General features: G+C 45.2%; 1 protein-coding gene across 1 annotated transcript in view; it reads left to right on the top strand.

Moving 5' to 3' along the window:
* FGD4 (FYVE, RhoGEF and PH domain containing 4) overlaps positions 1-25864 on the top strand; it is a 193424-nt gene that overhangs the window by 112657 nt on the left and 54903 nt on the right. Inside the window, 1 exon segment of the mRNA XM_090043331.1 lies at positions 25214-25378. Within this exon segment, the coding sequence (XP_089899457.1) occupies positions 25214-25378 (165 nt within the window).

The following is a 25864-nucleotide window of genomic DNA, read 5'->3' as shown; positions in this document are numbered from 1 at the left end:
ATTATTGCAAAGTTGGAAAATAACAAAGCACTAATCCATTTTCTCAGCAGCCTCTGAAAGCATCTGGTTCAGAAAGTTATAAAAACACTGCTGCAGAAGGGAGGTGGGAAGCAATGTTACCTCTAAAGAGCAGAGGTCCATGAGCGCACTGCCTTGGTCCGTGAGTGCATTGCCTCGGTCCGGTGTGGGGCACTTACCGAAGAGGGCTGGAGCTGGGGGCTGGGGTCGGGAGCCCAGGGGCCAGAGCTGGGGACCAGTGGCTGGAGGCTGGGAGCCCAGGGGCCAGAGCTGGAGACCAGTGGCTGGAGGCTGGGAGCCAGGGGCTAGGTGCTGGAGCCAGTGGCTGGAGCTGGGGGCCGGGGGCTGGGGCCAGGGGCTGGAACTGGAGCCTGGTATGGGCTCCCCACCTCTGGGGAAGTGCTCCGCTCCCCAACATCAGGGCCAGGGAGTGGAGCACTTCCCCAGAGCCGGCAGAGCCCATGCCAGCCTCCATCCCTGCCTTGCTGTACCTCAGGGAGTAGCCACTGTTTGCCCCAGTGAGGCTCTGCCAGCTCCAGGACACTGCTCTGCTCCACGGCCCTGACGCCACGTGCCTCCTTGCTCCCCATGGCAATGCGGGGGAGCAGAGCAGTGTCCCAGAGCTGGCGAAGCCTCATTGGGGCAGGTAGCGGCTTCTCCCCGAGGTGAGGCAAGGCAAGGATGGGAGCTGGAGTGGGGGGCTGGTGCGGGCTCTGCTGGCTCTGGGGAAGTGCTCCACTGCCCGGCCCTGATGTGGGGGAGCGGAGCACTCTGCACAATCACTGTATAAACTGGGTATTAAAACCTGGAGTCCCCACAGAGAGATATCAATTTTCAACCTGAATAACATAACTAAGGTGGGGCAAGTGAGGGCACCACCCCTATGCACAGACTAGTGAGGGGTGCCAGAGTTGCCCCCAAATGTAGGACTTCTTGCCATCGCTTGCACTGTCCCTGTCCTGGCCCTGCTGAATCATAGGAGTAGGCAGGGTTGGCCCTTACCCAGCAGTGTACCTGGGGGGCAGGGCAGAATAGTGCTCTCCTCTCAATCCTGGGGAGGCTGCCAGGGGAGGCGCAGCCCTGTGGCCAGCAACAAATTTGGTGGGGGTGGAGAGCAGAACCTGGGTAGCAGGGATGGTTCTCAGGAAGCCTGGCCATGGGACTACTGCTGTCCAAGCCAACATGGCTATAGCAGCAGTGACATCCGCCTTCATTCTCCAGAGAGCAATGGCCACTAAAATCTTCCTTCTCTCTCCTGTCCTCCACATTGCTCTCCAGTGGTCAGCATGCCTTGTCCCCCATCTCAGGTAATGAAGGAGCTTGTTATGCCTCTGTTCAGTATCACTGCTTTCCCCCCGACCATGCCTTCACAAAAATAAGGCTTGTGAGCTAGTTGAGATTCTGTGTTGCTGTGGTAAATGGATGCACAGGATCACTGAGGTCTTCGGTTGGTTATTGTGGCCTTCACTTAAAAATGTGTTGCTTTTCTGGTCATCTTCTCAAGGCTGCTGACGTGCTCCAGATGAGCATGTGTTTTTAAGTAAAAGCCACAGCAAGCAGCTCTAAGGCTTAATCTTAATTTGGCAACCCAATGCAAATTAGGAGGGTTGTGAGTCACTTGGACACAAGTGATCCAGGTATTACTGTATTACTATAGCACCCAAATCCAGGTAATATGGTATTAATAGATCACCCAGATGCAGCCTCCAAAATATGTACTGCAATATTTCACAAAGTTTATAGGTTTAAATCTCACTGTATCAGGGTCAGCCACTTTCACACCCTCTTCTAGTCCCCACTCTCAGCAACTGCTGCTCCTTCCCTCACTGCTGTTTGCAGCCAGTTACTATCAATGATAAGATGCTAAGCTGACATAATTTACTAGGTAACTATTTCTTTGTGAGAGAAGGACAAAGAATCCTTGATTCTGACAGGTAAAGGGGTAGAGGTTATACATAGGGGCACACCGATAGAGATTTTGGGGGCCAATGCCAATAGCTTATTTTTAAGTAGGCATATTGGCTGATACAGATCTGATTTCTGATACAGCTGCATGCAGCTGGTAAGTCACTGTTGTGGTGAGAAGGGGAAGTGGGATGGAAAGGGTGTGGGGGTGCAGATCAAGGCCCCGTGGTGAGGAAGGGAGTGGGGCTGGGGTAGGCGCTGCCCAGCAAGGGTAGGGCAGGGCATGGGACGGAGCTGCGGTTCATCTGGAGAGGTGTGGGGAGGGAGCGGCTTCTGCTGCTGCGTGCACCCTGGGAGGGCAGAGGGAGGAGCGTGTGCCCCCAGATTTGTGTGGGGTTTGGGCAGGGTGGGCTGGGGCTGGGCCAGGCTCTTCTCAGTGGGACCAGAGCTGGACTGCACTTGAGTGGGTGGTGGCAGTGCTGGGAGGGGGACATGGTAGGTGGCGGTCTGCAGCCACCACAGATTTTGCTGTAGCCCTCCCATAGATCCACCTGCCCCAATTGCAGCCCCAGCCCCGCCCCCACCATGTGCTGGGAAGAGCCAGGCACAGCCCTGCCCCCAACCTGCAGTTGTAGCCACCCTCACCCCACCATGCAGATCTGGGGGCACATGCCCCCCCATGCCCTCCCGGGGTGCGCACAGTGGTGGCAGCCACCCCTCCCTTGCCCCCTGGATGAGCCATGGCTCTGTCCCATGCCCCAGATTGCTCCCTGCCTCAGCTGCGCAGCACCTGCCCCAGTCCCTGTCTCGCTCTCTCGCCATGGGGGCACGGGGTCCTCACTCGCTGTCTCACCACGGGGACACCCATGTCTGTGCACACACATGGGCATTTATCAGCCAAATTATTGACCACATCAGGCCATTTTCCGATGCAATCAGTTTGATTTATATTGGTGCCAATCCAATATCAGACCGATGTATGGGTGCACCTCCACTTATAGAAGAACAAATCTTTCGTTGCTTTAGGTTTTTAATACAATTTTTAGTGCCTTGTTTTCTTCCCCAATTCTCTTTCAGGACTCCTCACTCTTCTGAACCACAGATGAAACTGATGACAGTTTCACAATTTTTATGGAAACTGCAAAAAGTGGCAGTTTATGTGATCGCTGTGAAAAATGGTGTTTCCCGCAATTTTGAGTTCAGTCACCAAAAAAGTACAAAAAATATCAGAATACAAAGAAAGTGCAGCAACCCCTGCAGCCATAGAACATGTGGTTTGAGAGAAAGCTACTGAGAGGCTGAGCTACTGACATAGATTCAGTGAAGGCCCCAATCAGGAAAGCAAAAAGTTTTCAGAACCATCTTTTAAGAAACCAAATGCAATGCCGCAGCAGTGCTTCAGTCTGAAGATTAGTGATTGGCCAAGCAAGGGGCAGGACTGCTGGGGTCCTTCAACCAATCAGTCACAAGGGTTCTCCATAACAAGATTGTAAAATTGGCTTTGTGTTGCTGTGAGCGGCCCCTGAAAATCCCTTTGTCTTACAGGAATTTAGGTAGGTCCCTAGTCATCAGCAGTGGTTGGCAAAGGAGGGGGAGGTGTTTTAAAATTTTACCGAACTTGGACTTTCAGATAGTCAAGCCTAAAAAAAGATTGTGCATACAATCTAGTTTAATTAATTGCTTTTTCTGTTTTGGGAGTGTCTCAGGCTAAGTACAGACAGTCAAAAAGCCCAACGCTGAATTGATTCAGTCTTTTCAGGTTAGACTAAGCTGCATTGAGTGAACCAGTCAGCAAGTGAATAGACCTTCACTTTTGATTCTGGAAATGTAGCCACATACCTGCAGTGGCCCAGGCCAGAAGTTGGGGGACACTAGATTAAGCCTCCCTGCTGGGCTAGAACAGACAGCTTGAGCCAAGGCTAGCCCGCCCACCCTGCAAGTTGGGGTTTGTGGGGCACGTGCAAAGCATCCTGGGAGACTATGAGTTAACTTGACTCTGGAGAGGATCTGGGACAGTAGTTCAATAAACTAATTTAAATCAGCTAAGTCTGAAATTGCATCCATCCAGGTTTATCTTAAACCAGTTTCAACCATTCTGAAAGTGGTTTATGTGCACTGCAAAGTTCTGTTGTATTTCAGCTTTGAACCGGTTTCCGATCACTTATATTGGTTTATGTGTTATTATGTGTTATTTCTGTCCCTACCCTAAGTGTTGTGTTCTTGAACTCTTGCTTCCTAGCCACAGGAACTGGAAACTTTGTAAAAGCTCTGAGTTTTATGTATTTCATGATTCCAGGAGCCAGGGCTTAAAAAAAAAAAAAGAACTCAGATACTGTTGGAGGTATCCCAGAGGTTTAAGTTTTGATTTTTCCAAGCTGAAGTGTTGGGGTATTTAAGAGTGTTCTCCAGAGTCTTTAGCCACAAAGTGGATTCTTGTTAACATAATTGAAAGACCCTTGCCATTATAATATTGGCAGCTTTACAAGATGGCTGCTTGTTCTCCCTCCCACTCACCCCTCTTAGTATGATTTTTTTTAGGGAATGCCCATTCATCAATTTTATTTTAAGAAACTGTAAACTCTAGTACAGGAAAATGATTTAAACAGTCGTGTGACCATTCAGCTTTTTCAGAATAGTTCTTATAAGAAATTACCAAATAATGGCCTTAAAAATGAGGAAGAAAAAAATGAATGTTTTTTCCCTATTTGGGATTTTATCAAGTGATGTTCAATATATATTTCTTAAAAAACATGAAGAGTATATTTTAAATTATTTTGGGGGACAGGAAAGAAGAGTTTGAACTATATAAACACATTAAACTGGTTTTGTCCTTTCTATCACATCTATCAACTGAATCATTAAATAAAACTGAAGCCAGGTTGGTTAGAAATTACTTAGCCTTAGCAACTGAAAACTGCTACAAATTGTTTGCTCTGTCTGAAATGAGTTTTTGACAACACAAGAGCCATATTCTCTGGAAGATAACATTTTTGTTTGTTTTGAATCTAGGGCAATACTTGAATAACCTGAGATGGTCTCAGTCTAGTTCTTTGTAGCCAAGTGCCCATATCGTAATTGGCACCATCATGAGAGGGGAATTGATAGAAACTGAATGATCTCACTGGAGGCCCTAATGTAAGCCAGATCTGTGAGGCTATTCTCATGGTGGTTCCAATCAGGTCAAAAGCAGGAAGTACTGAAATTCTTGTGAAGTCTGCAGTTTAGGTTCTTTATATTTCTGTGCTGGTGCAGCAAGCATTCCCAGGGAGTTGCTTGTTGCTTTGTGTCTTGTAGATGATACTTGTTAACTATTTGGCAGCAAGCTTGGGCTACTTAAGCAGCCTGAAAATGGACTGTGTGCTTCAAAGATTACAAAAAGTATGCTAAACTCAGAGCAGCTGCAGTTTTACAAAGCTGTAAAGGTGGTACAGATTTAAAGGGGCCTGTTGGCAGAAGGTTTTTGCAGCCTATACAAGCCCTCTCTTTGAAAAAAAGGGCTGATTCTTCCTAAGGGATGCTTTATTTAAACATTTGAATTTTTTTTAAAGGGTCCCATTGAGTGCCTGGCCTTTTTTTCTTATGGAGTTCTTGTGCAGTAGGCCTCACTGTACTGCATTCTACAATTAAAGCACTTAAAAAAAAAAATAAACGTCTTCTGGATTGTAATCCATGCACTTTAGAGTGGTGCTGTTCACTAGGGCTTGAAAAGTGTGCTGGCCCTAACCTCTGTCCTATCCTCATAACTCACTTATGCAGAGAGGGTGACATTGTAAGGGGACTGGAAATGGTTCACGGTATTAACTGATGGTTTCTTCATCTGATTCACATGTTGAAGATCTTCACTGACTTTTCCTTTTAGTGGTTCTAGTATATTTCAGACATGTTATATATAGGGAGATTCTCTCTGAATTCTTCGTAATTTTCTTTGTCATAAAAAGTGTTCAAACTATTCAAAAGAATAAAAATATATATTTAAACCTGCTGTGTTAGATGCTCTTTCTCTTGTTGTGGCTGAGGCTTGCTTGTGGCATCCTGTTTCAAAAAATATTATACATTAACATAGATCCATGTATGGGTAGAAGTTAGCTATAGTCATCTTTCAGAATTCATGTAGCTATTCTAAAAATACCCACCGCTTCAGAGATGTCTTTTTAATTATACAGATGTCCAGGGAGACCAGAGAAATGAAAATGTTACATATAGGCGCATTCAAAAGGCACGCTTGTGCAGCATTTTCATGTGATGAACAACAAAGAAATGAAGGAATTGAAATCCATATTTAGCAATGGCTCTTTTTTTGGAAAACTATTGCCTGATATTTGTTTGAAAATCTACAAAATGGAGGAGGAGGAAGCACTTCCTTGTACACACACAACTTGAATTATGAGTACACTGACATACCCGTTGTAGAGACTCGTAAGTTAGTATCTCTACCATGGTTATATTAAAGGGTATTTGCATTTCTGAGCCAGTACATCATCTCTACCTTCTTTCAACCAGTGTGCCTGCTAAAAGAACTTGAGTTACCTTGCTAATGTTGAATGTTGGACGCTGTCTTCAGGTACTGAGCATTATGCACAATACCGTGTTAAGTATCTCTTACGTTGCTGATACACTAAAGAGAACCAGCAAACTGGAGAAATGTTTAGGGTGTGATTCTGCAATCCATACTTATGCAAACAGTCCCATTTTAGTCTGAGTTTACTTGTGTAAATGAGGATTGCAGAATCCGAGGGGTTTGAAAACAGTGCATGTGAGAGAGACTCCCATTGATCTTGCTGGGTTTTGGATCCTGGCTATAAGTGATTTAACTATGTTTCCAGGCACAGAACAACAGTAAAAAGAGGATATTTTTTACCTTGTAAAGCAACAGCATGAAGATTAAAGGGGAAAAATCCACTAGGGAAACTACAGTAATGCTTCCTGTTAATGGCAGAGGTAGGTTTACAGATAAAACTGCTGTCAGTGCAAGTAGAGACTTAAAGAAGCAGCAGAAATCTTGCTTCCCATCAAAGTGTGGAGGAAGTTAATAAAAATTGACAGAGAGGTGCCGGGATTTGAGGGGTAGGCAGGGATGGGAAGAAAGAAACCACTCTTAAACACTACTCAATTGAAACACAGCAGTAAGTAGTCTGTTTTTTTATGACTTCTGAAGGAGTTTTTGAACACTGCAAGTATTGCTAAATTTTGGGCCTAACCTAGTCCCACAGATAACTATATCATTTTATTAAACTCAAGCTATGAAGAGTATCCCCACTGATTAAAGGACATTATTGTATACGTTTCCCCCTGCTTGAAAAATGTAGTTTCTTTACCCTGTCCCTTAAACCAGTGTTGCCAGTTATTTTAAGTAAAGTAACCAAAGTAAATGAAAAAATACTTTGTGGTTACTGAAAGTGGAAAATGCACCTTTCTATTCCTTTTTAACAGTACAGTCTTCTGTAAAGGTGGTTTAAAAACTGTTTAGCCCTGTTCACATCAGAAGTCAAACAGGTCTTTGTAAATTTATTGTGGGAGTCTTTTATTAACCTAATTAACCATTGACATCACCAAGTTGTTCATTATCCTAGTGCATATATAGGACCTTAGTTTAGATTATTTCAATAACCTGATCCACCCATGGTGAAATGTAGCCACATGAGGCTTGATGTCAAGGGAACTTATTTATTGCATCCAGTGGTTCAAGCCTTTAGCTTGGGATGTGCTATTGTTTTGATGCTGTTGCAGCTACAGAATCGTAAGTAATTCTTGGACAGCAGCATTACCAGCGTTATTCACTTTTCCTTTTCAAATGTATATTATAGTGATTCTCAACGTTTTCAGGGTCATGGCACCCCACTGCCACTTTTTTGAATGTGGTGGCACCCCTGGCTGAGTGTAACTGTTCATGCTGAGTCAGCTTACTCACCAGGTGCTTTTCAAACAGGTGCTGCTACTTCCAGATGAAACAGCTTGAGAATGGCTATGCTATGTATGTGTTCTCCTGCATCCTGGCTCTGTAATCAGCTTAAAGCAGGCAGGAAGCTGCCTTGTGCAGTGCAGTAAAGAAACAGATTTTGACTTTGGTTTTCCAAGGGAATCTTTTGAAGTCCAATAGTTGTACTTGTATTTGTTTCAAACAAATGTGATGTGAATATTCTTAAACCAAAAAAAAAAAGTTAACATAACATTTATATTAATCTCCTCTTATTATTTGTAGGCCTGTTCATTTTGCTAGGGCTCAGAGCAGACTCAGAGGTCTGGTCTCATAAAGTAGCTTGTGGGATCAGGGCCAAAGATCGATAAAACACGTAGAAGCCATTTGGATAAATTGACTCTGAGATCTCCAGTTGAATATGAATTATTTAATGTCAGCAGATCACCTCTAGTGAATTGTGATCTTGCATTCACCCTTCAGTCATTTAGTTTGCATAATGTAGAATAGTACATTAAGGAATCCAGGTTAGAGTAGAAAAGCATTGTTGTAAATCTTGACTTGGCCGTGAAGTTTAAAGTTTAATCCTATAGTTATTGGGCAGGCAAAACTATTAACTGCCATAAGAATTTGCCTGGTTATAACTGAGGATTAGATGCATTTATGATGTAAAAAAATGATTAAATAAGGACAAAAAACTGATAGATTTCTACCGTTTAGCATAAAAAGACTATGTAATCCAAGAACTTGATATTTGTCATCTCCACCCTTTTCTGCTGCCTGTACGCATTAGCAGCTGTCTTTGGAGAGCTAGGTAAATTATTACAGAAATAATTTGCTGCATGTATTAATTCAAATTATTTTAATGAGTTCAGTTCAGCTGTGTTCTGTGTGTGTATGTGGATTTCTAAAGAAAAGACCCAAAATTGACTAAAAGGTTTCTTTCCTCAAGGTTAAGAGGAAGAAAAAAAATGCCACTTCTTACATTTCTATACAAATTCTTTAAGTAAATACAAAATAAGTCTTCTAACTTTTTTAGGCATTCCAGATAATGTAAGAGAATATCAGGATTACAGAATTTTGCTGAGTATCTAAAGAAAGGCGCAGGATGAGCATTCTCTTAAATTAAGTGGTACTTTAGGAGTTTATTTTTTGTTGATAACGCCATAAGAAAGGCGGCAAAATATAAGAGGCTGCTTGAAAAGTCAGCCCTGATGAAATCACACAACAGTTTCCTATTTGAAATGTGTGATATCAATATGTGCAAACTGGTGCCATTTTGGCTTTTTAATAGAGCCACTGTAAACAAAATCCCAATATTTTAGTGGATCTATCCATTAGCAAGGATTATAGCAGGTCGTTGATAGTACCACTTAAGTATGTGTAAGGACTGCCTTCTCTATTGCCTTTTCTGTTATAAAAGTTGTATCCAGGCAGGGTGTTTCAGTGAGCAGTAATATGTACCACCCCTCCTGTCTGAATGAATCAGTTTAGGATGAAGAAGTAAATATGGCATTAATGCTAGTCTTGTGTATACCCATAAAGCAAAACAGTGTAATATATCTAATCTAAGGTCAATCAGATTTAATCATCCCATTTATGCCCTATGTTGTTGTTTGTTTCATCTGAACATTAATTAACATTTCAGTTGAATATTTGGGTGGCTTTGTCTTCTGTTGAAGTAATACCATTTGGTTTTACTTGGGTAACTGGGGCAGCAAAGCACGCCATGTAATTTATTTCAGAATATTATGTAGACTGTGGCAGGCTATCTTTGGAGCCTGCCACTTTTAGCACCTGATCAGGGAGCAGAGCAGCTGGCAAGTGACTGCAGTGCCAATCAGGAGAGTCACATGGCCAGCAGAAGGCTGCCTGATTGGAAGGAGGGCCTAGCTACTAGGGAATAAAAGCAGGCACTGAGAAGCAGAGCCCGCAGTTGCTGCAGGGATAACATCACCCAGCTGGAGCTGCTGCTCTCAGAACATCTGGAGGTAAAGGGCAGGAACTAGGGGGATGGAGGAGGTTTCTAGTCCTGGGGAATGACCTAAAACTACACCCTGCTGGGGTTGGATGGTGTGGTGGGGCTTCTAGTGGCGGGGCAGCTTCCAGGAAATGCCACACCTGTGCCTCCCCAGTGAAGGGTGAGTATGGAGTGCCAGAAAGCTTCATCCCGTGCTGCCTTGTGGGTTACCCCCTGGAGGGGAAAGGTTAGGGGAGCACACCCCTCCAGAAAAACACAGGAACCCAGCCCCATTGAGTGGGGCCTGAGTCAGGGTCCAGGCATGTCGACAGACGCTTGAGGGCGAAGGGGCATAATTCTCAGGAGCCCTAGCTAGGGGGCAGATTAGTGACCCCAGTGAGGGGTAGAGTGTGAGGGCATAGAGCCCAGAGTGTGAGGTGGGGCCCCAGTGGCGGGGCAGACAGCCAAGGTAAATCTCTGGATGCCTGAGGCCAAGTTTGGGCCAGAAGCTGAGCGTGGCCCAGCAATGGAGCTGGGGGATTTGGGGGTAATTTGGATGCCATCTGCGAGGCACAGGACACTGTATAAGGGGAGATCGAGTCATGGATAATGCCCTAGGCATTGGGGCATAAAATGGGCAACCTCCCACAATTCTCTTTGTTTTACATCAAGGTGAGACAGATGATACAGGTCAGGCTGCCCTAGACAGGTGGGCAGGCCAACATTGTGACTGGCCTCCGGACGGCCCGTCACATAGGTTAAGGCCACATACAAGGGTTATGTTTGTTCCAGGGGAGTTGGAGCTCTCATAGAAACCCCACTAGTATACATACAGGTGATCACACAGTTTTACCCGAAACAAAATTGGTAGTTCTGGAAGAAAAATAATTCATCTCTGACCCGGTAGAGGTTGCTCCCTGAAGAGTTTCTCTCAGGAGAACAAAATACCTGTATACCTCTCCACTGCTCAACTCCTTCTGGGGACCAGGAAGTGTTGAGTGGCGGGGGAATGCTCTCCACACCTTCTCTAGTCTGGGGTCACCTTTGATCTAGGGCAGCCATTGGGAACAGCAGCTGCTTGCCTCCCTTCAGTCCCCAGAGCAGTCAAGGGCAGGGAAAGGCTCCTGTGCCTTGGCCAGACTTGCACACCAGTCTGGGGAGGTCAGGGGGAGCATCTTCTACCTCTCCTGTAGACTGGTTGGTGAAGGAAGAAGCAGCCATCCTGTGCTCCCTGACTACTTCCCAGACTGGAGTCCCTGGTGTGAAGCAGAAGTGGGAGATTTGTTAGGTTGTTCCTTGCTCCCTGCCCACTCCTCTGGCCTGGGTCCCAAGGAGGACAGGAGCAGCAGCTGCTCCCCATGCTTTCTTCAGATGTGATCACTTGATCTTGGCAGCAGGCATGAGGGGACAGTTACAGTCTGAATGCTTGTACTACTACCTCTCCTGAGAACATTTCTAGCAGTGGAAAAAGTCAGTCTGTAGCCTAACTTGTCATCCAAGTATTTAGTATCTTGCTTTTCCCAGTAAGTGTTTGCTAATAAGTATTTGGTATCTAGCTCAGGTTTTAGGCTACAGATTGTTTAATGCCATTTTAATTTACCTGCCACCCCGAAGCTCACCTTCAGTGTTTTGGAAATGCACACAGTGGGCATTATTAATGATGCAGTGATGCATGCAAAGTAAGAGGGTGGTGTAAATGCCTTCCTGCTGCCTTTAGAGTGCAAATTTCCAAGGATTGATTTATTCCTTGTAGCAAATAGCATTTAACCAAAGGAGGAGAAAGGAACTGTGTGTGTACACATGCACACATACACAGAGCTTATTCCTTCTGCTGCGGCTTATAACATGCTTTGTCTGTGTCTGGAGAGTAGCTTTTTAAAAACTACCATTTTTCACTTTGTTCCTGCATGTGCCAGAACTGATGCTAGGAGTTGTTCTTTCCAGTCGTACTAATAAAGTACCTGATTGATGCCAATATTCCAGTCTTCAAATGCATCCCCAAACTTTATATATTTGCCCCCTTGGAAGTGTGCTACTTATATTTAACTTCAGCTAATGAAGTTGTGCACAGAACCAAAATGAGTTTGTGTCAGTATCCCATCCACCAATCATCTACTCACTTTTCTTTCACTACAGAATTATCAACTATTTCATCAGCGACTGACCACAGCACTCACCACCGTGTTATTCAACCTTAGAGCTCATTTGCAGAGTAGCAGTTTGAAGTCTTATGTTATTTAGACTCTTTAAAGAATTTGTAGCTCAGTGGTCTACAGTTGATTTTCTTTTTCAAAAGGCCACACACATATAACAAGAGACAGACGGACAGACGCAAAGAGGTTTTGGGTTGGTTTTGTTTTTTTTTTCCCCCTGTCTTTCTCCGACTGGTATCTGTAGATAATCACCCACCTAGAATTTTACTTCCTGTTGGGTTCAAGTTAACGAAAGTGAGCCATTTCAAACGGCCGCTGTATATGGATATATATGGTCTTATATTAAAAGACCAGAATTCCTGGTTTTGCATGGTTTCATTTAAAATCCAAGATCAATCTTATAGTTTTCCAAGTGTTGTACTGTTGTTGTAAGGGCTTGCTTGAATGATGCATATGACGATGGAAACAAGTATCCTCTGAGGAAGGCACGGAGAACACCCAGAAGCGTCCTCCATTCTTTTATGTTGAAGTTTGTGGCCACACATTCTTGCAGATTTGCATGTCGATTTTATTGTGCTAGTACAGTGGTTGTCAAACTTCCTAAAGTCATGGAACCCTTTGATATCTCTTCCTCTCTTGTGGGACTCCTACCCCTGGCTCTGCAGGCTGTATGAGCTGATGCGAAGCCAGGTGATCCTGCTCAGCAAGGGCAATGCTACTCCCCACTCACTACCATTACCCCAATCTGTTTGCAAAACCCATGATGACCTATTGAGGAACCTGATGTATGTCACTGATTAAGTGTTGAACAGTTTTAAAACCATTATCCTAGCAAGTTTGGTAATGTAGTGAGATGTCTAAGTGATGTCATACAAGCCAATACTTGTTTGTGCTCACAAATCTATGCTTTCCAAATGGCAATCTGAATTTAAAAGTTCTTTACTAATCAGACCTCTAAGCTTTAGGAAAATGTGCATTTCTGTTAATTTCATAGTTTCATAGTTTCTAGGGTCAGAAAAGACCTGAGTAGATCATCTAGTCCGACCCCCTGCCATGGCAGGAAAGAGTACTGGGGTCAAACGACCCCAGCAAGGTATACTTCTAACCTCCTCTTAAAGACCCCCAGGGTAGGAGCCAGCACCACTTCTCATGGAAGCTGGTTCCAGATCCTAGCTGCCTTGGCCATGAAGTAGCACCTCCTGATGTCTAGTCTGACTCTACCCTCTGCCAGCTTGTGACCGTTATTCCTGGTCACTCCTGGTAGTGCTCGGGGGAACAGGGACTTCCCCAGTGCCTGCTGATCCCCCCCTAACTAGTTTGTAACAGGCCACTAGATCCCCTCTCAGCCTTCTGTTTTGGAGGCTGAACAGGTTCCGGTCTCGTAGCCTCTCCTCATAGGGCCTGCTCTGTTGCCCCCTGTTCATGTGAGTGGCCCTCTGGGCCCTCTTCATGTTGTCCACATCCCTCCTGAAGTGTGGCACCCAGAACTCTGGATGCAGTACTCCAGCTGCGGCCTGACCAGTGCAGCATAGAGGGGGAGGATCACCTTTTTGGATGTGCTCGAGATGCATCTGTGGATGCATGACAAGGTGCGGTTGGCCTTCCTGACTGCGTACCCACACTGCCGGCCCATGTTCATCTTGGCATCAGTAATGACTCCAGGATCCTTTTCTGCCTCTGCACTGATGAGATGGGAGTTCCCCAGCCTGTAGGTATGCTGCTGGTTCTTCCTCCCCAGGTGCATCACCTTGCACTTGTCGGTGTTGAATCCCATCCTATTCTCGTCTGCCCACCCCGTAACCTGTTTAGGTCCAATTGAAGCCTATTCTTTCCTTCTAGCATGCCCAGATCCTCCACATCTTAGTGTCATCAGCAAATTTGAACAGGGTGCTTTTTACCCCCTCGTCCAAGTCACTGATGAAGATGTTGAACAGTGCGGGCCCGAGTACCGAGCCCGGCAGAACCCCACTGCCCACATCCCTCCAGGTTGAAAAAGACCCATCCACCACGTCATTCTCCCCTTGTACTCGGCCTTGGTGAGGCTGCAGCTGGAGTACTGCGTCCAGTTTTGGGCTCCACAATTCCAAAAGGATGTGGAGAAACTTGAGAGAGTCCAGAGGAGAGCCACGCACATGATCAGAGGTCAGGAAAACAGATCTTATGATGATAGGCTGAGAGACATGGGACTCTTTAGCCTGGAAAAGCGTAGGCTCGGGGGTGATCTGATGGCCACCTATAAGTTTATCAGGGGTGACCACCAGGATCTGGGGGAAACGTTTGTTCACCATAGCGCCCCAAGGGATGACAAGGTCGAATGGTCACAAACTCCTGCAAGACCATTTCAGGCTGGACATAAGGAAGAATTTCTTTACTGTCTGAGCCCCCAAGGGTCTGGAACAGTCTGCCAACGGAGGTGGTTCAAGCACCTACATTTGAACACCTTCAAGAGTAAATTGGATGCTTATCTTGCTGGGATCCTATGACCCCAGCTGACTTCCTGCCCTTTGGGCAGGGGGCTGGACTCGATGATCTCCCGAGGTCCCTTCCAGCCCTGATGTCTATGAAATCTATGAACCACCACTCTCTGGGTGCGGCCCTCCAGCCAGTTGGTGACCCAATTGACTATGTGGGTGTCAACACCACAGTCCCCCAGTTCCTTAATGAGAACAGGGTTAGAGACAGTGTCTAAGGCCTTCCGAAAGTCCAGGAAGACTATATCCGCTGCTGCCCCTGCATCTAATGATTTGGTGATCTGATCATAGAAGGCCACCACGTTGGTCTGACAGGACCTGCCAGTAATGAACCCGTGTTGATTGCCCCTAAATATGACCTCCCCTGCTGGCCCCTCGTGGATGTGTGCCAGAATAATTTTCTCAAAAAGCTTGCCCAGGATTGAGGTAAGACTAACTGGCCTCTAGTTTCCCGGGTCCTCCTTCCTCCCCTTTTTGAAGATGGGAACCACGTTGGCCCTCTTCCAGTCCTCTGGCACCACACCAGAGCACCACGAGTGCTCGTAAAGCCGTGCCAGGGGTCCTGCAATGACCTTAGCCAATTCCCTTAGTGCTTTGGGTGGAGATCGTCTGGACCAGCTGACGTGAATACATCCAGTCCCTGCAGAAGTTCCCTAACTAGTGCCTCACTAACCCTTGGCCTAGGTGTGCCTCCTCTGGGGTCTGAGGGGGGGCCCATTGCGGGGGTGACTGTTCTGGTCCCTGCTTAGGAAAATGGAGGCAAAGAAATTGTTAAATATGTTGGCTTTGTCATCTGGTGTGACAACCAACTTTCCTAACATGTCCTGCAGGGGCCCCACATTACCTGTAACCTTCATTTTACCCCCTATGTATTTAAAAATGACTTCTTATTGTCCTTAATCTGGGAAGCTAGCCCTAATTCCATCTCTACCTTGGCCTTCCTGACTGCCCCCCTACATCCCCGAGCGACTGCAGTATAGTCATCCCTGGTGATGTCCCCTCCTTTCCATTGGGTGTACGCCTCCCTTTTAGCTAGGAGACATTCCTGGATGCTTTTGTTGAGCCTTGGGGGCTCGTGTGCCCTCCTGCTCCCTTTGGTCCGTGTTGGGATTAACTCCCTTTGGGCTTGGAAGATCGTCTCCTTGAGGAGCGACCACTCTCCTTGGACACTTGGCTCCCCTCCCCTCTGGGACCTCAGTGCTTCCCCAACTATTCTCCTTAGCTCATTGAAGTCCACCCTCCTGAAATCTAGGGCTGCTGCCTTGCTGCAGGCCTTTGCCACCTTGCGCTGGATGGTGAATTCCAGCAGGCAATGATCGCTGTCACCCAGGTGGTCGAGCACCCGCAGCCCCCTCACCAGGTCGTCACCCGCAGCCAGCACCAGGTCCAACAAGGCATCCCCCCTGGTGGGGCTGTGTACCTCCTGGGTTAGATTCAATTCAATTTCATTGAAGAAAATAAATCATTCTTAGTTTTCCCCCAACACTTAGCAGCACAGACCCAATTTTGCAACCTCCATAAAACAGATGAGGATGCTGTGCCAAAATTTGCAAAAATTCCCAGTATTTTTTTTTTGCCTGAGGTTTTACAACAAATTAATGGCAGTCCAGAGTATAACCCTACTCTCCTACCTCCATGATCTACTGGCAATGTTTCCTCAGTTAAGAATTATTTGGTATTATCCAAGTCCATGTTATGTCTTGTTCTTGGTTATCTGAGCACTTCAATGTATTAATTTACACCTCTTGCTTAAAGACAGGCTTTACAGGGCAGCTCCTCATTACATACATGCTGTAAAACTCATTTAGGTGGGTGTGTTCAGAGCAGCAGTCGGAATGGTGCAACTCCATAGCAAAATTGTGGGCAGGATATTGGGTACCCTTTTAGGACTTTAATGCCCCCTGCATGGGAATTCTTCTAATGAGCTCTGCTTGTTGAAGGTTTAGTGGATCTGTGTGGATTATAAACAAGTTAGATTTTCTTTTTTTTTAATCAAAGCAAATCTAATGTAGCCATTTGGAAAGTGTTTTGCATTATTATTTGCAACTTTTTTTTCTCCCCACCTATTTTAGTGCACTTGATCTAGCCATCAGAATGTCTAAGAAATTAGTGATATAACAACATTCTCTTTAACTTCTGCTGTAGCCTTCTTCCAATTTTCAGCTTTCTGGAAACTGCCCTGCTGGGCTGAGTGAGGCTCCCTGCTCCACAGCAGGTCTGGCCCCTCTCCTCTGCTCCCTGGCTGCAGCTCCTGCAGAGACTGAGGGCTGTTTTCCCCCCTTCCCCCTCACCACCCCATGCTAAGCAGGAATTCCCCCCTACCCTCTGCCTTGCTGAGGTGTCTGTGTATTAGCTAGCAGACCATATGCTGGGTCGGTGCTGAATCAACAGGCAGAATCAACAAGTAGCTGGTAATGTCCCTCCGTTTTTTTAATGGGGTGATAAACACTGAGTTAGGGTTGATAAACACTTTTATCACTTGGCTGGCTTGCTCACCTGTCAATATGCTGACGTATAAAGAAGCAGAGACGGAGACTGAAAATCAACAGATGCATGCACTGCACCCTGCCTCCCTTCCGCTTGCCTCAGAGTGCTAGTGTGGGGCATGGGGTTGGCAACACTCCCACCCCTTGAGCAGTGAGTAGGGAAAAGCCTGGGACAGTGCAAGCAGGATGGCAGTTTACACCCCTCTCTAATTGGAGGTTAGGATGCCGGGGCCTGGCCATGGCCCCCTCAGCTCAGCTGTGTGCAAGCGAAGGGAGGGCTGCTCTAGCACCCCGTGGCTTCTAGCCTGAGCCACTGTAGGCATGTGCCTGAAATTCCTCAGTCCAGAGAGAATGTCTGTGCAGTTGGAAACTGATTCAATCTAGCCAGGTTAGACTAACCTGCAAAGGTTAAATCAGTTCAGGCTCAGGCTTTTTGAATGTCTGTCCCTAGCCCAAGACAGAAGTGAAAACTGAAGGTGCAAGCCCTTGGAAGATGGAATGTGCAGTCTGTTGCTGTGTGTGTGTTGGGGTGCAGGAAAGTGGGGGGGCTTTGTAAAATGTTGTTATTTGAATCAGTTTGGCAACACAACTATAAAGTCACATTTGTTTTGGTGATGGCGGAGAGGATCTTTTGAATCTACAACATGTAGTAACCTCTGACAGAAGACATATGGGTGCCTGTACACATGCAGGACACATGCTTTGACTCATTCAAGTAGAGTCTGTGGAACCTTCTAATTAGAATGGTCTAGCAGCCTTGCCTTTGCATGTATTCAGCATCCCCACATTTCAAAATGGTACTAGGGCAGCATCCCCACATTTAAAAACCTCTGCCATTGTGAAACTCGGGACACTGAATACATGAGACACTGCAGGCATTTTAGTTAAAGTGGCTCCCAAAAGCCACTCTAGAACATGTATATAGATGCCCATAGATTCTAAAGCCAACTTAGACTTTGTTAGTTTTGCTTCCTGAAAACTGTACTTTTTTTTCTAAGTATAATAGAATTGCTGTATGGCAATTCCGTGTCCCTGGAGCTGAAGCCACACCCTAAAACACTGCACTTCTGCTTGATTCATCATGAATAACTAAGAGGAAGGTCACAAAGTTAACAAAAATAAAGTGTTCTTGGCACAGTGAAGATATACTAGGCACCTTAATCTGGACTGAAAACCAAAAAGCCAAAGGAAAACCTCTTCCTTTGGTTTATGAACCTGCAGACTGAGGGTCTGAACCTTGGCAAAACACTTTTTTTTTTATCTTTTAAAGATGCAAGTTATCCATTTTTTGCTGCTGTTCTTGCTGTCGTCATTGTTGTCATTTCTAACAGTGCCCTTCATGGCTTTAGTTAATTAGGTAGTGTATTTCTTTGCCTTAAACACATGCAGGGTTCTTTATAGCCACACACTAGTCAACTGACAAAAAAAAAAAAGAGTACTCATCTAACTTACAGTGCCTGAGGCTCTTTCCTGTTGGTATTTTTACTTCCTCCCTCCTACTCGCATTCTGGGCCTTCTAGATCACTTTATTTCTCTTTTTAACCCTTCCCTCTATACATTAATTTTCCAATCCCTAAAGTTAGGAGTTTCACTGTGGATAATAAATGCAGTAGCTAGCTAGCATTGTGTTGCTGTTGAACTGAAGTTTAGGAAGTTTAAAAAAAAAACAGAGTTATGGATGGCCGAGGAAGGAAAACAAATATTTATGGATGTAAACCAAGGTAGGGGTTTTTGTTTTTGTTTTTTAATACCATGCAACTGAAAACCAATTAATAGGAACCTATTTCTGTGTGCTAAAAGATGCATTCCTGTGTGTGCTCTGTGTGTCTGTCTTGTTTGCAAGCATAATAAGGTTTTAAGTAGCCCTTGCGGAGGAACAGTTAGAAGTAGACTGTGTCACTGATTAGTTAAATGGGCATTATTGACCAATGCTATTGAAATGCATGTCACTGAATAAGTGTTAAAAAAGCATTTGCCTTTTTTACTAAAATAAAACTGATGCATTAGATTTTTCACAACATCTGTAGTCTGGGTATATTTAGACACATGTCTAGTAAAGCAGGTTTATGTTATTAGTGGAGTACTCTAGGTTTTTTTGCTTTTTGGGCAAGGTTTCAGGAACTGGTTTGAATCCAAGGTTGGCAGTTCCCAGAAATTAATATAGACTACATATTCCCAGAATTGGTGGATATATTTTTAAATGTTATGTAAAACAATCCTGGGACAAGGTATTGTCTTGCCCTTTCAATTCAACCTCTGAGCATACTTTATAAACATTGAATATACTCTATTAACTATGCTAGGATAAATTACTCCTCCTGACAGGTGATTCAGTACCAGCTGTATAAAAATAGGACTACTAGTTCAAAAAATTACATAGATTTTTTAAGTAACTTTTCACCCCCCAGCAAACGTTGTGCTCCCCAAGGATGAATGTTTCCTTGGACCGGAGTGATAAACAGAGCACGATAAATGTGAAAAAGGCTCCTCCCACACACTGAATTGAGACATAGATTAGCCTAAAGCAGGGATGTTAAACACATGGCTGGTGGGCTGGATCTGGCCCTTGGAACCTTTTTTCTGGCTTGCTGGTAGTCTAGACTATCAGAGATTGGGGGGGCATGGCTTGCTATGGAATTTGGGGTCCCTAGATTCTGCTAGACATGGCCATCACTGGCCAACCCCTGGACATGTGCTGATACCCAACCATAGCCCTGTTTCACTGCACATTCCTGGACCCATGCTGCAACCTAAACATGGCCCCATGAAATTGCATGCCCTCAGACCCATGCAGCTGTGCTGCCTTCGTGCTGTTGCCTGTATGTGGCTCTGAGCTCCTAAATGTAGCTCCATCCTGCTACCTGGGCCCAGGCATATACTGCCTCCTGAATGAAGATCCATGTTCCTGCCCAATCATGGCCTACCGCTGTTTTTTGCTGGTGGTATGGATCTGGCTTGGGAGGAGCCCCTGCAGTCCAGATTGAGCCCAGGCTGAGTTTGACACCCCTGTCTGTAGTTTAAATGAGTCTTATTGGAATTCTTTGTTTCATATTGATAATGCCAAAAGGTCACTTTTGCATCTGCTTTTATGCTATGGCTTTAAACACTGAATAAGACTAGCCGCTTCTGGTGGAGTATTACAGGTAGCACACCTATTGCAAGACTTCAGTGGTTACCTGTGCTAAGAAAGAACATCTCAGACTTGAATATCTCCTGAGACACTACAGTGCTAGTCCTGAAGACATTTCCGCACATATGAATGAACCTATTGTAGCCATTGGGATTTCAACATGACTTAAATTAATTGCATGGGTAAATGTGCATACATGATCACACCTGAAATCTGCTTTCTGGAAAACATTTAAACTGAAGGAATTAAATGACAGACTCACTTGACCAAGAAAAAAAGTATACTTAACATTTAATCCATCTGTTTTAAATCAGATGTGTTATACTGCATGTTAACTTGCACTGATTTCAAACAAAAGTAGCGTATTTATGATCATAGAAAGTCGTGTTGGAAGGGACCTCATGGGTCATCTAGTCTAACCCCCTGCTTAATGAAGGACCAGCCCCAACTAAATCATCCCAGCCAAGGCCTTGTCTACCTGACTCTTTAAAACCTCTAAGGATGTAGATTCTACTACCTCTCTGGGTAACCTGTTCCAGTGCTTCACTACCCTCCTAGTGACAGTTTTTTCCTAATATCCAACCTAAACTTCCTTTGGTGCAACTTAAGCTTATTGCTCCTTGTTCTGTCATCTGCCACCACTGACAATAGTGTAGCTTCATCCTCTTTGGAACCCCCCTCCAGGTAGTTAAAGCTTGTTATTAAATTCCTCTTGAGTCTTTTCTTCAGACTAAATAAGCCCAGTTTCCTCGGCCTCTCCTCAGAAGTCATATGCCCCAGCCCCCAAACCATTTTCAGTGCCCTCCCTGTTAGGAAGCTTTTTCAGTGTTTTCTTTGTTCTGGATCTTAAATTATTTATCATTCTTCCTCTCTTCAGTGGGAAATACTTTCGGAAAGCTTTTGTGACAGATTTTGCTTTTATTACTTTGCAACTGAAGTTAAATCAGAGTCTAAAATTAGGACCTAAACTTAGACTACAGCACTGTTTACATTAGATGTATACCTGACCTCCCAAACTGTTTATTACCCAATAACGGAGACCTGGTGGGACTCCACCCATGACTGGACCTCAGGTATAGATGGCTATCCCCTGTACAGGAGGAATCATGTTAGATAAAAGGGGTGGGGGTGTAGCTCTATATGTTAAGGAAAGCTATGCATCCCTGCAAGCTGATATTGGCGACCAGGGTGGATGACTGGAGACCCTTTGGGTTAAAATCTGTGGGGAACACAGCACAGGGGACACAACAGTGGGAGTCTACTACAGACCTCCTATCCAAAGTCCTGAGCTTGACCAGGAGTTCACCTGGGAACTGGCTGAGGCCGCATGCTCCAGGACCATGGTTGTCATGGGTGACTTCAATTACCCAGACATCTTGTGGGAGGATCACTCAGCAAAATCCAAGCGGTCGCAAAGCTTCCTCTTGTGCATGAATGACCTCTACCTGACTCAAGAAGTTTATGGGCCAACAAGAGGCAAAGTGCTGCTTGACCTGGTACTGGCTACTGGGGATGACCTAATTGGCGACCTAGTGATCGATGGGAAGCTGGGTGACAGTGACCACGAGCTGATCATCTTCACCATCCGCTGTAAAGCTGGCAAGTCAGTTAGCAACATGGAAGCCCTTGACTTCAGGAAAGCCAATGTTGATAAGCTCAGGAGGCTTGTCAGTCAGGCCCTAAGGGACCATGACCCCAGGGAGAGGGGAGTTCAAGAAGAGTGGTTGCTCCTCAAGGGAACAATCCTCAATGCACAAGCTAAGTCTGTTCCATCTTGGAGGAAAGGCAGCAAGAGGGCACAGCAGCCCCCCTGGCTCTCCAGGGATCTAGCAGACCTCCTGAGGCTAAAAAGAAAGGCCTACAAAGGATGGAGGATGGGATTCACCTCCAAGAAGGATTATTCTGCACTGGTCCGGTCCTGCAGGGAGCAAACCAGGAAAGCCAAGGCTGCAACTGAACTCCAACTAGCTTCGAGCATCAAGGACAATAAAAAGTCCTTTTTCAGATATGTGGGGAGCCAGAGGAAAAGCAAGGGCAACGCTGGACCCCTGCTGAACCAGATGGGGCAACTGACAACCGATGCCCAGGAAAAAGCTAACTTATTAAATGGGTACTTTGCGTTGGTTTTTCATTAGTCCCATGAGACGCCTATGCCCACTATGGGACAGGGAGGCCTGGGTGAGGGAGATCCCCTGTCCTCCATTAATATTGACCCCGTGAAGTAACATCTTCAGAAGCTGGATACCTTCAAGTCAGGTGGCTCTGACAATCTACACCCCAGGGTACTCAAGGAGCTGGCGAGCGTCATAGCCCAGCCCCGGCACGGATTTTTGAAAACTGGCGCTCTGGTGTATTGCCTGAAGACTGGAAGAAGGCCAATGTAGTGCCGATCTTCAAGAAAGGGAGGAAAGTGGATCCGGCAAACTATAGGCCCATCAGCCTGACTTCTGTCCCAGGGAAGAACTTAGAAAAGTTTATTAAAGAGGCCATCGTTAATGGACTGGCTGACGCCAACATCCTGAAGGATAGCCGGCATGGGTTTGTTGTGGGTAGGTCTTGCTTGACCAATCTCATTTCCTTCTACAACCAGGTGACCTATCACCTGGACAAGGGAGAAGAGATTGATGTCATATATCTTGACTTCAGAAAAGCCTTCAGTCTGGTATCCCCTGATCACCTCTTGGCAAAACTGGCCAATTGTGGCCTTGGGTCCACGATGATCTGCTGGCTGGGAAATTGGCTCTATGGTCAGACCCAGAGGGTAGTAATTGATGGAAGTCACTCATTATGGTGTCCAGTGACCAGTGGGGTCCCCCAAGGCTCTGTCCTCGGACCCATATTGTTCAACATCTTCATTAATGATGCAGACACTGGAATCGGGAGTGGACTGGCCAAGTTTGCCGATGACACCAAAATTTGGGGCAAAGCATCCACGCCAGAAGACAGGTGGGTGATCCAGGCTGACCTGGACAGGCTCAGCAAATGGGCAGATGAGAACCTGATGGTGTTTAACACTGAAAAATGCAAGGTTCTCCACCTTGGGGGGAAAAAACCCCTGCAGCACCATTATAGGTTCGGCAGTGCTACGCTGGCTAGCACTACGGGAGAAAGAGACTTGGGGATCATCATTGACCACAAGGTAAACATGAGCCTGCAGTGTAATGCTGCGGCTAGTAAAGCAACCAAAATGCTGGCTTGCATCCATAGATGCTTCTCAAGCAAATCCCAAGATGTCTTTCTCCCCCTATACTCGGCCTTCATGGGGCCACAGCTGGAGTACTGCGTCCAGATTTGGGCTCTACAATCCAAAAAGGATGTGGAGAAGCCTGAGAGGGTCCAGAGAAGAACCACACGCATGATCAGAGGTCAGGAAAGCAGACCTTACGACGACAGGCTGAGAGCCATGGGGCTCTTTAGCCTGGAAAGGTGCAGGCTCAGGGGTGATCTGATGGCCACCTACAAGCTTATTGGGGTGACCACCAGGATCTGGGGGAACATTTGTTCTCTTGAGCGCCTCAAGGGATGACGAGGTCAAAGGGTCATAAACTACTGCAAGAGTGTTTCAGGCTGGACATAAGGAAGAATTTCTTTACTGTCCAAGCCCCCAAGGTCTGGAACAGCCTGCCATCGGAGGTGGTTCAAGCACCTACATTGAACACCTTGAAGAGCAAATTGGATGCTTGTCTTACTGGGATCCTATGACCCTAGGTGACTTCCTGCCCTTTGGGCGGGGGGCTGGACTCGATGATCTTCCGAGGTCTGTTCCAGCCTTAATGTCTATAAAATCTCCCACTGACCTCATGAAGGACTCCTTTGAAAATTTAGCTCCAGCTGTGATTGGCTTCTTTTATTAAGAGGTTCTTGTTAAATTGGTAAGGTTGCAGGAGGAGTTGGTTGTGGGATGTTCACTGAGGGTAAAATATCAATTGAATGAGAAGGAAGAGTGAATGATACTGCATTTCAGGCCCTACATCAGATGTTGTATATACCATTTAATCTCCTCTAGTTGGGATTTCCATACATTGCATTGCCAACCTCAGTATGAAATGCCACAAATCTTTGTGGTGATTGTAGAGCCATTTTTTCTGATACAATGCTAATTTTAATTTTGAAAAGGGAAAATGAGGCAGTGATAATGGGGTGTGAAGTATTTAATTAATACTAAATATTGACAGATCTCAACAAGTTGTGGACAATTATGCTTCTGGAGCTAGTCACAAAATACATTAAGACTTTTTAATTTCCTGCTAGCATGTTATAATCATCAATATATTTTTTGATATAATGATGCTCTGTATGTGGGGTTTTGTTTTTTTTTGGTTGGTTTTGCATCAAGCTCTCTTTATGCAAGGAAAATAACATACTGGCCTCTCTAATTGGCAAAAATCACATCCTGTTGGAAGGATCTATAATAGCAAGCTTTTTTCAGATGCTTATAATAGACTGTTTGGAGAATGAAATAAATTGTTAAATGAGAAAATGCCATTATTAAGACTTTGTACTTGCCTTTTCATTTTTCTGTTAGCTTGGGTTATCTGACAGGGATGCCTATATGTAGATCTAGGTAAGTCAGTATGCTAGTTTGACAAAAGTAATTGTAGTGAGCAGGGCCGACTCTAGGGATGTGCAGGGCCTGGGGCAAAATCGACCTGTGTGTGTCCCCTTTAACAGTGCATGGGGCCCATGGGACCCCTGCAAAGGCAGAGCATGGGCTGGGTCTTCCCTGTATCTGGGTAGGGTTGGGGGTCTCTGTGGTGCTTTTGTGGTGTGGGGCAGAGCCACCAACACCAGATGGTCCCTATGGGAGGGGCCACGGCCCTGATTTGCCATATCCTAGGGACAGCCCTGGTAATGACCAAACAAAAGTTGTTCTCTTCATTTGCATATCCGAAGTAGCTAATGCTAGTTGATTCAGAAGCATTTTGGTGATCTCTTAATGTGACAACATAGCATCTTTTTTATTTTTTAAATAAAGCCACCTTATTACTATTTGACTAAAGAAGAATACATTTCTAGGACAAGACACTTTACTGTGAAACTCAGGACTGCCTTCTGAAAAACAAAAATTCTATGTGGCAGTGAAATAAAACATATTTTACGTTTAATAATAAGTGTATACGTTTAATAATCCCTGTAACTGGCCATCATTTATGCTTTGTTTTATTTTATTTTACAGGCAGCAGCGTCTGTCCAAAGATCCTTATAACTGCTAAGCCTTGTCCAGCAAGCAACGCAAACACACTAGTCAAGCAGAATGCATGCAGTGAAGCGGCTCAGGGAATAAATGGAAGCGTGCCAGTTAAAAAGTCCCCATGTTCAGCTTCTAATCCAAAGCCACAAGGTAAATACAGACTCAAATGCTTTGTTTCAATGGGTTGTTCTGAAGCTAATTCTTCACGCATATTTAAAAAGTAAAAGGGAAAAAAAAAACCCTGTTGAAGTAACTGTCCATCTGAGGGCCTGGACAGATGACAGAATTACCCCACTATAATAGTATCAAAAAAGCAGCGGACAAAAGATAAAAAATCCTAAACCAAAGTAACTTCCTATGATCTGAAGCAGGGGTAAAACAATGAAAGTTATACTGGTTTAGGTTTTGTCTATGTATGTTCATCCTAGGTAGTCATTTGTTAAATACTGCCTATTCTTCTGCCATGATATGAGATGCCATACGTAACTTCCTACTTTGTGTGACCCACCCTGAAGGTAGCTCAACATCTGTCTATTCTTGATCCTCATTTAACCTACATCAATATACAGAACTGACGTAAATGATAGCAGAGTGTATCTTTCTGTCTGTGATCTAATACAAGAAAAACACCGGAAT

Source organism: Crocodylus siamensis, chromosome 4 (assembly GCF_052110815.1).
Source record: "Crocodylus siamensis isolate JL-2025a chromosome 4, ASM5211081v1, whole genome shotgun sequence".
Lineage (NCBI taxonomy): Eukaryota > Metazoa > Chordata > Crocodylia > Crocodylidae > Crocodylus > Crocodylus siamensis.
The sequence above is the reverse complement of the archived record's forward strand: the minus strand, read 5'-3'. Positions and strand labels throughout refer to the sequence as shown.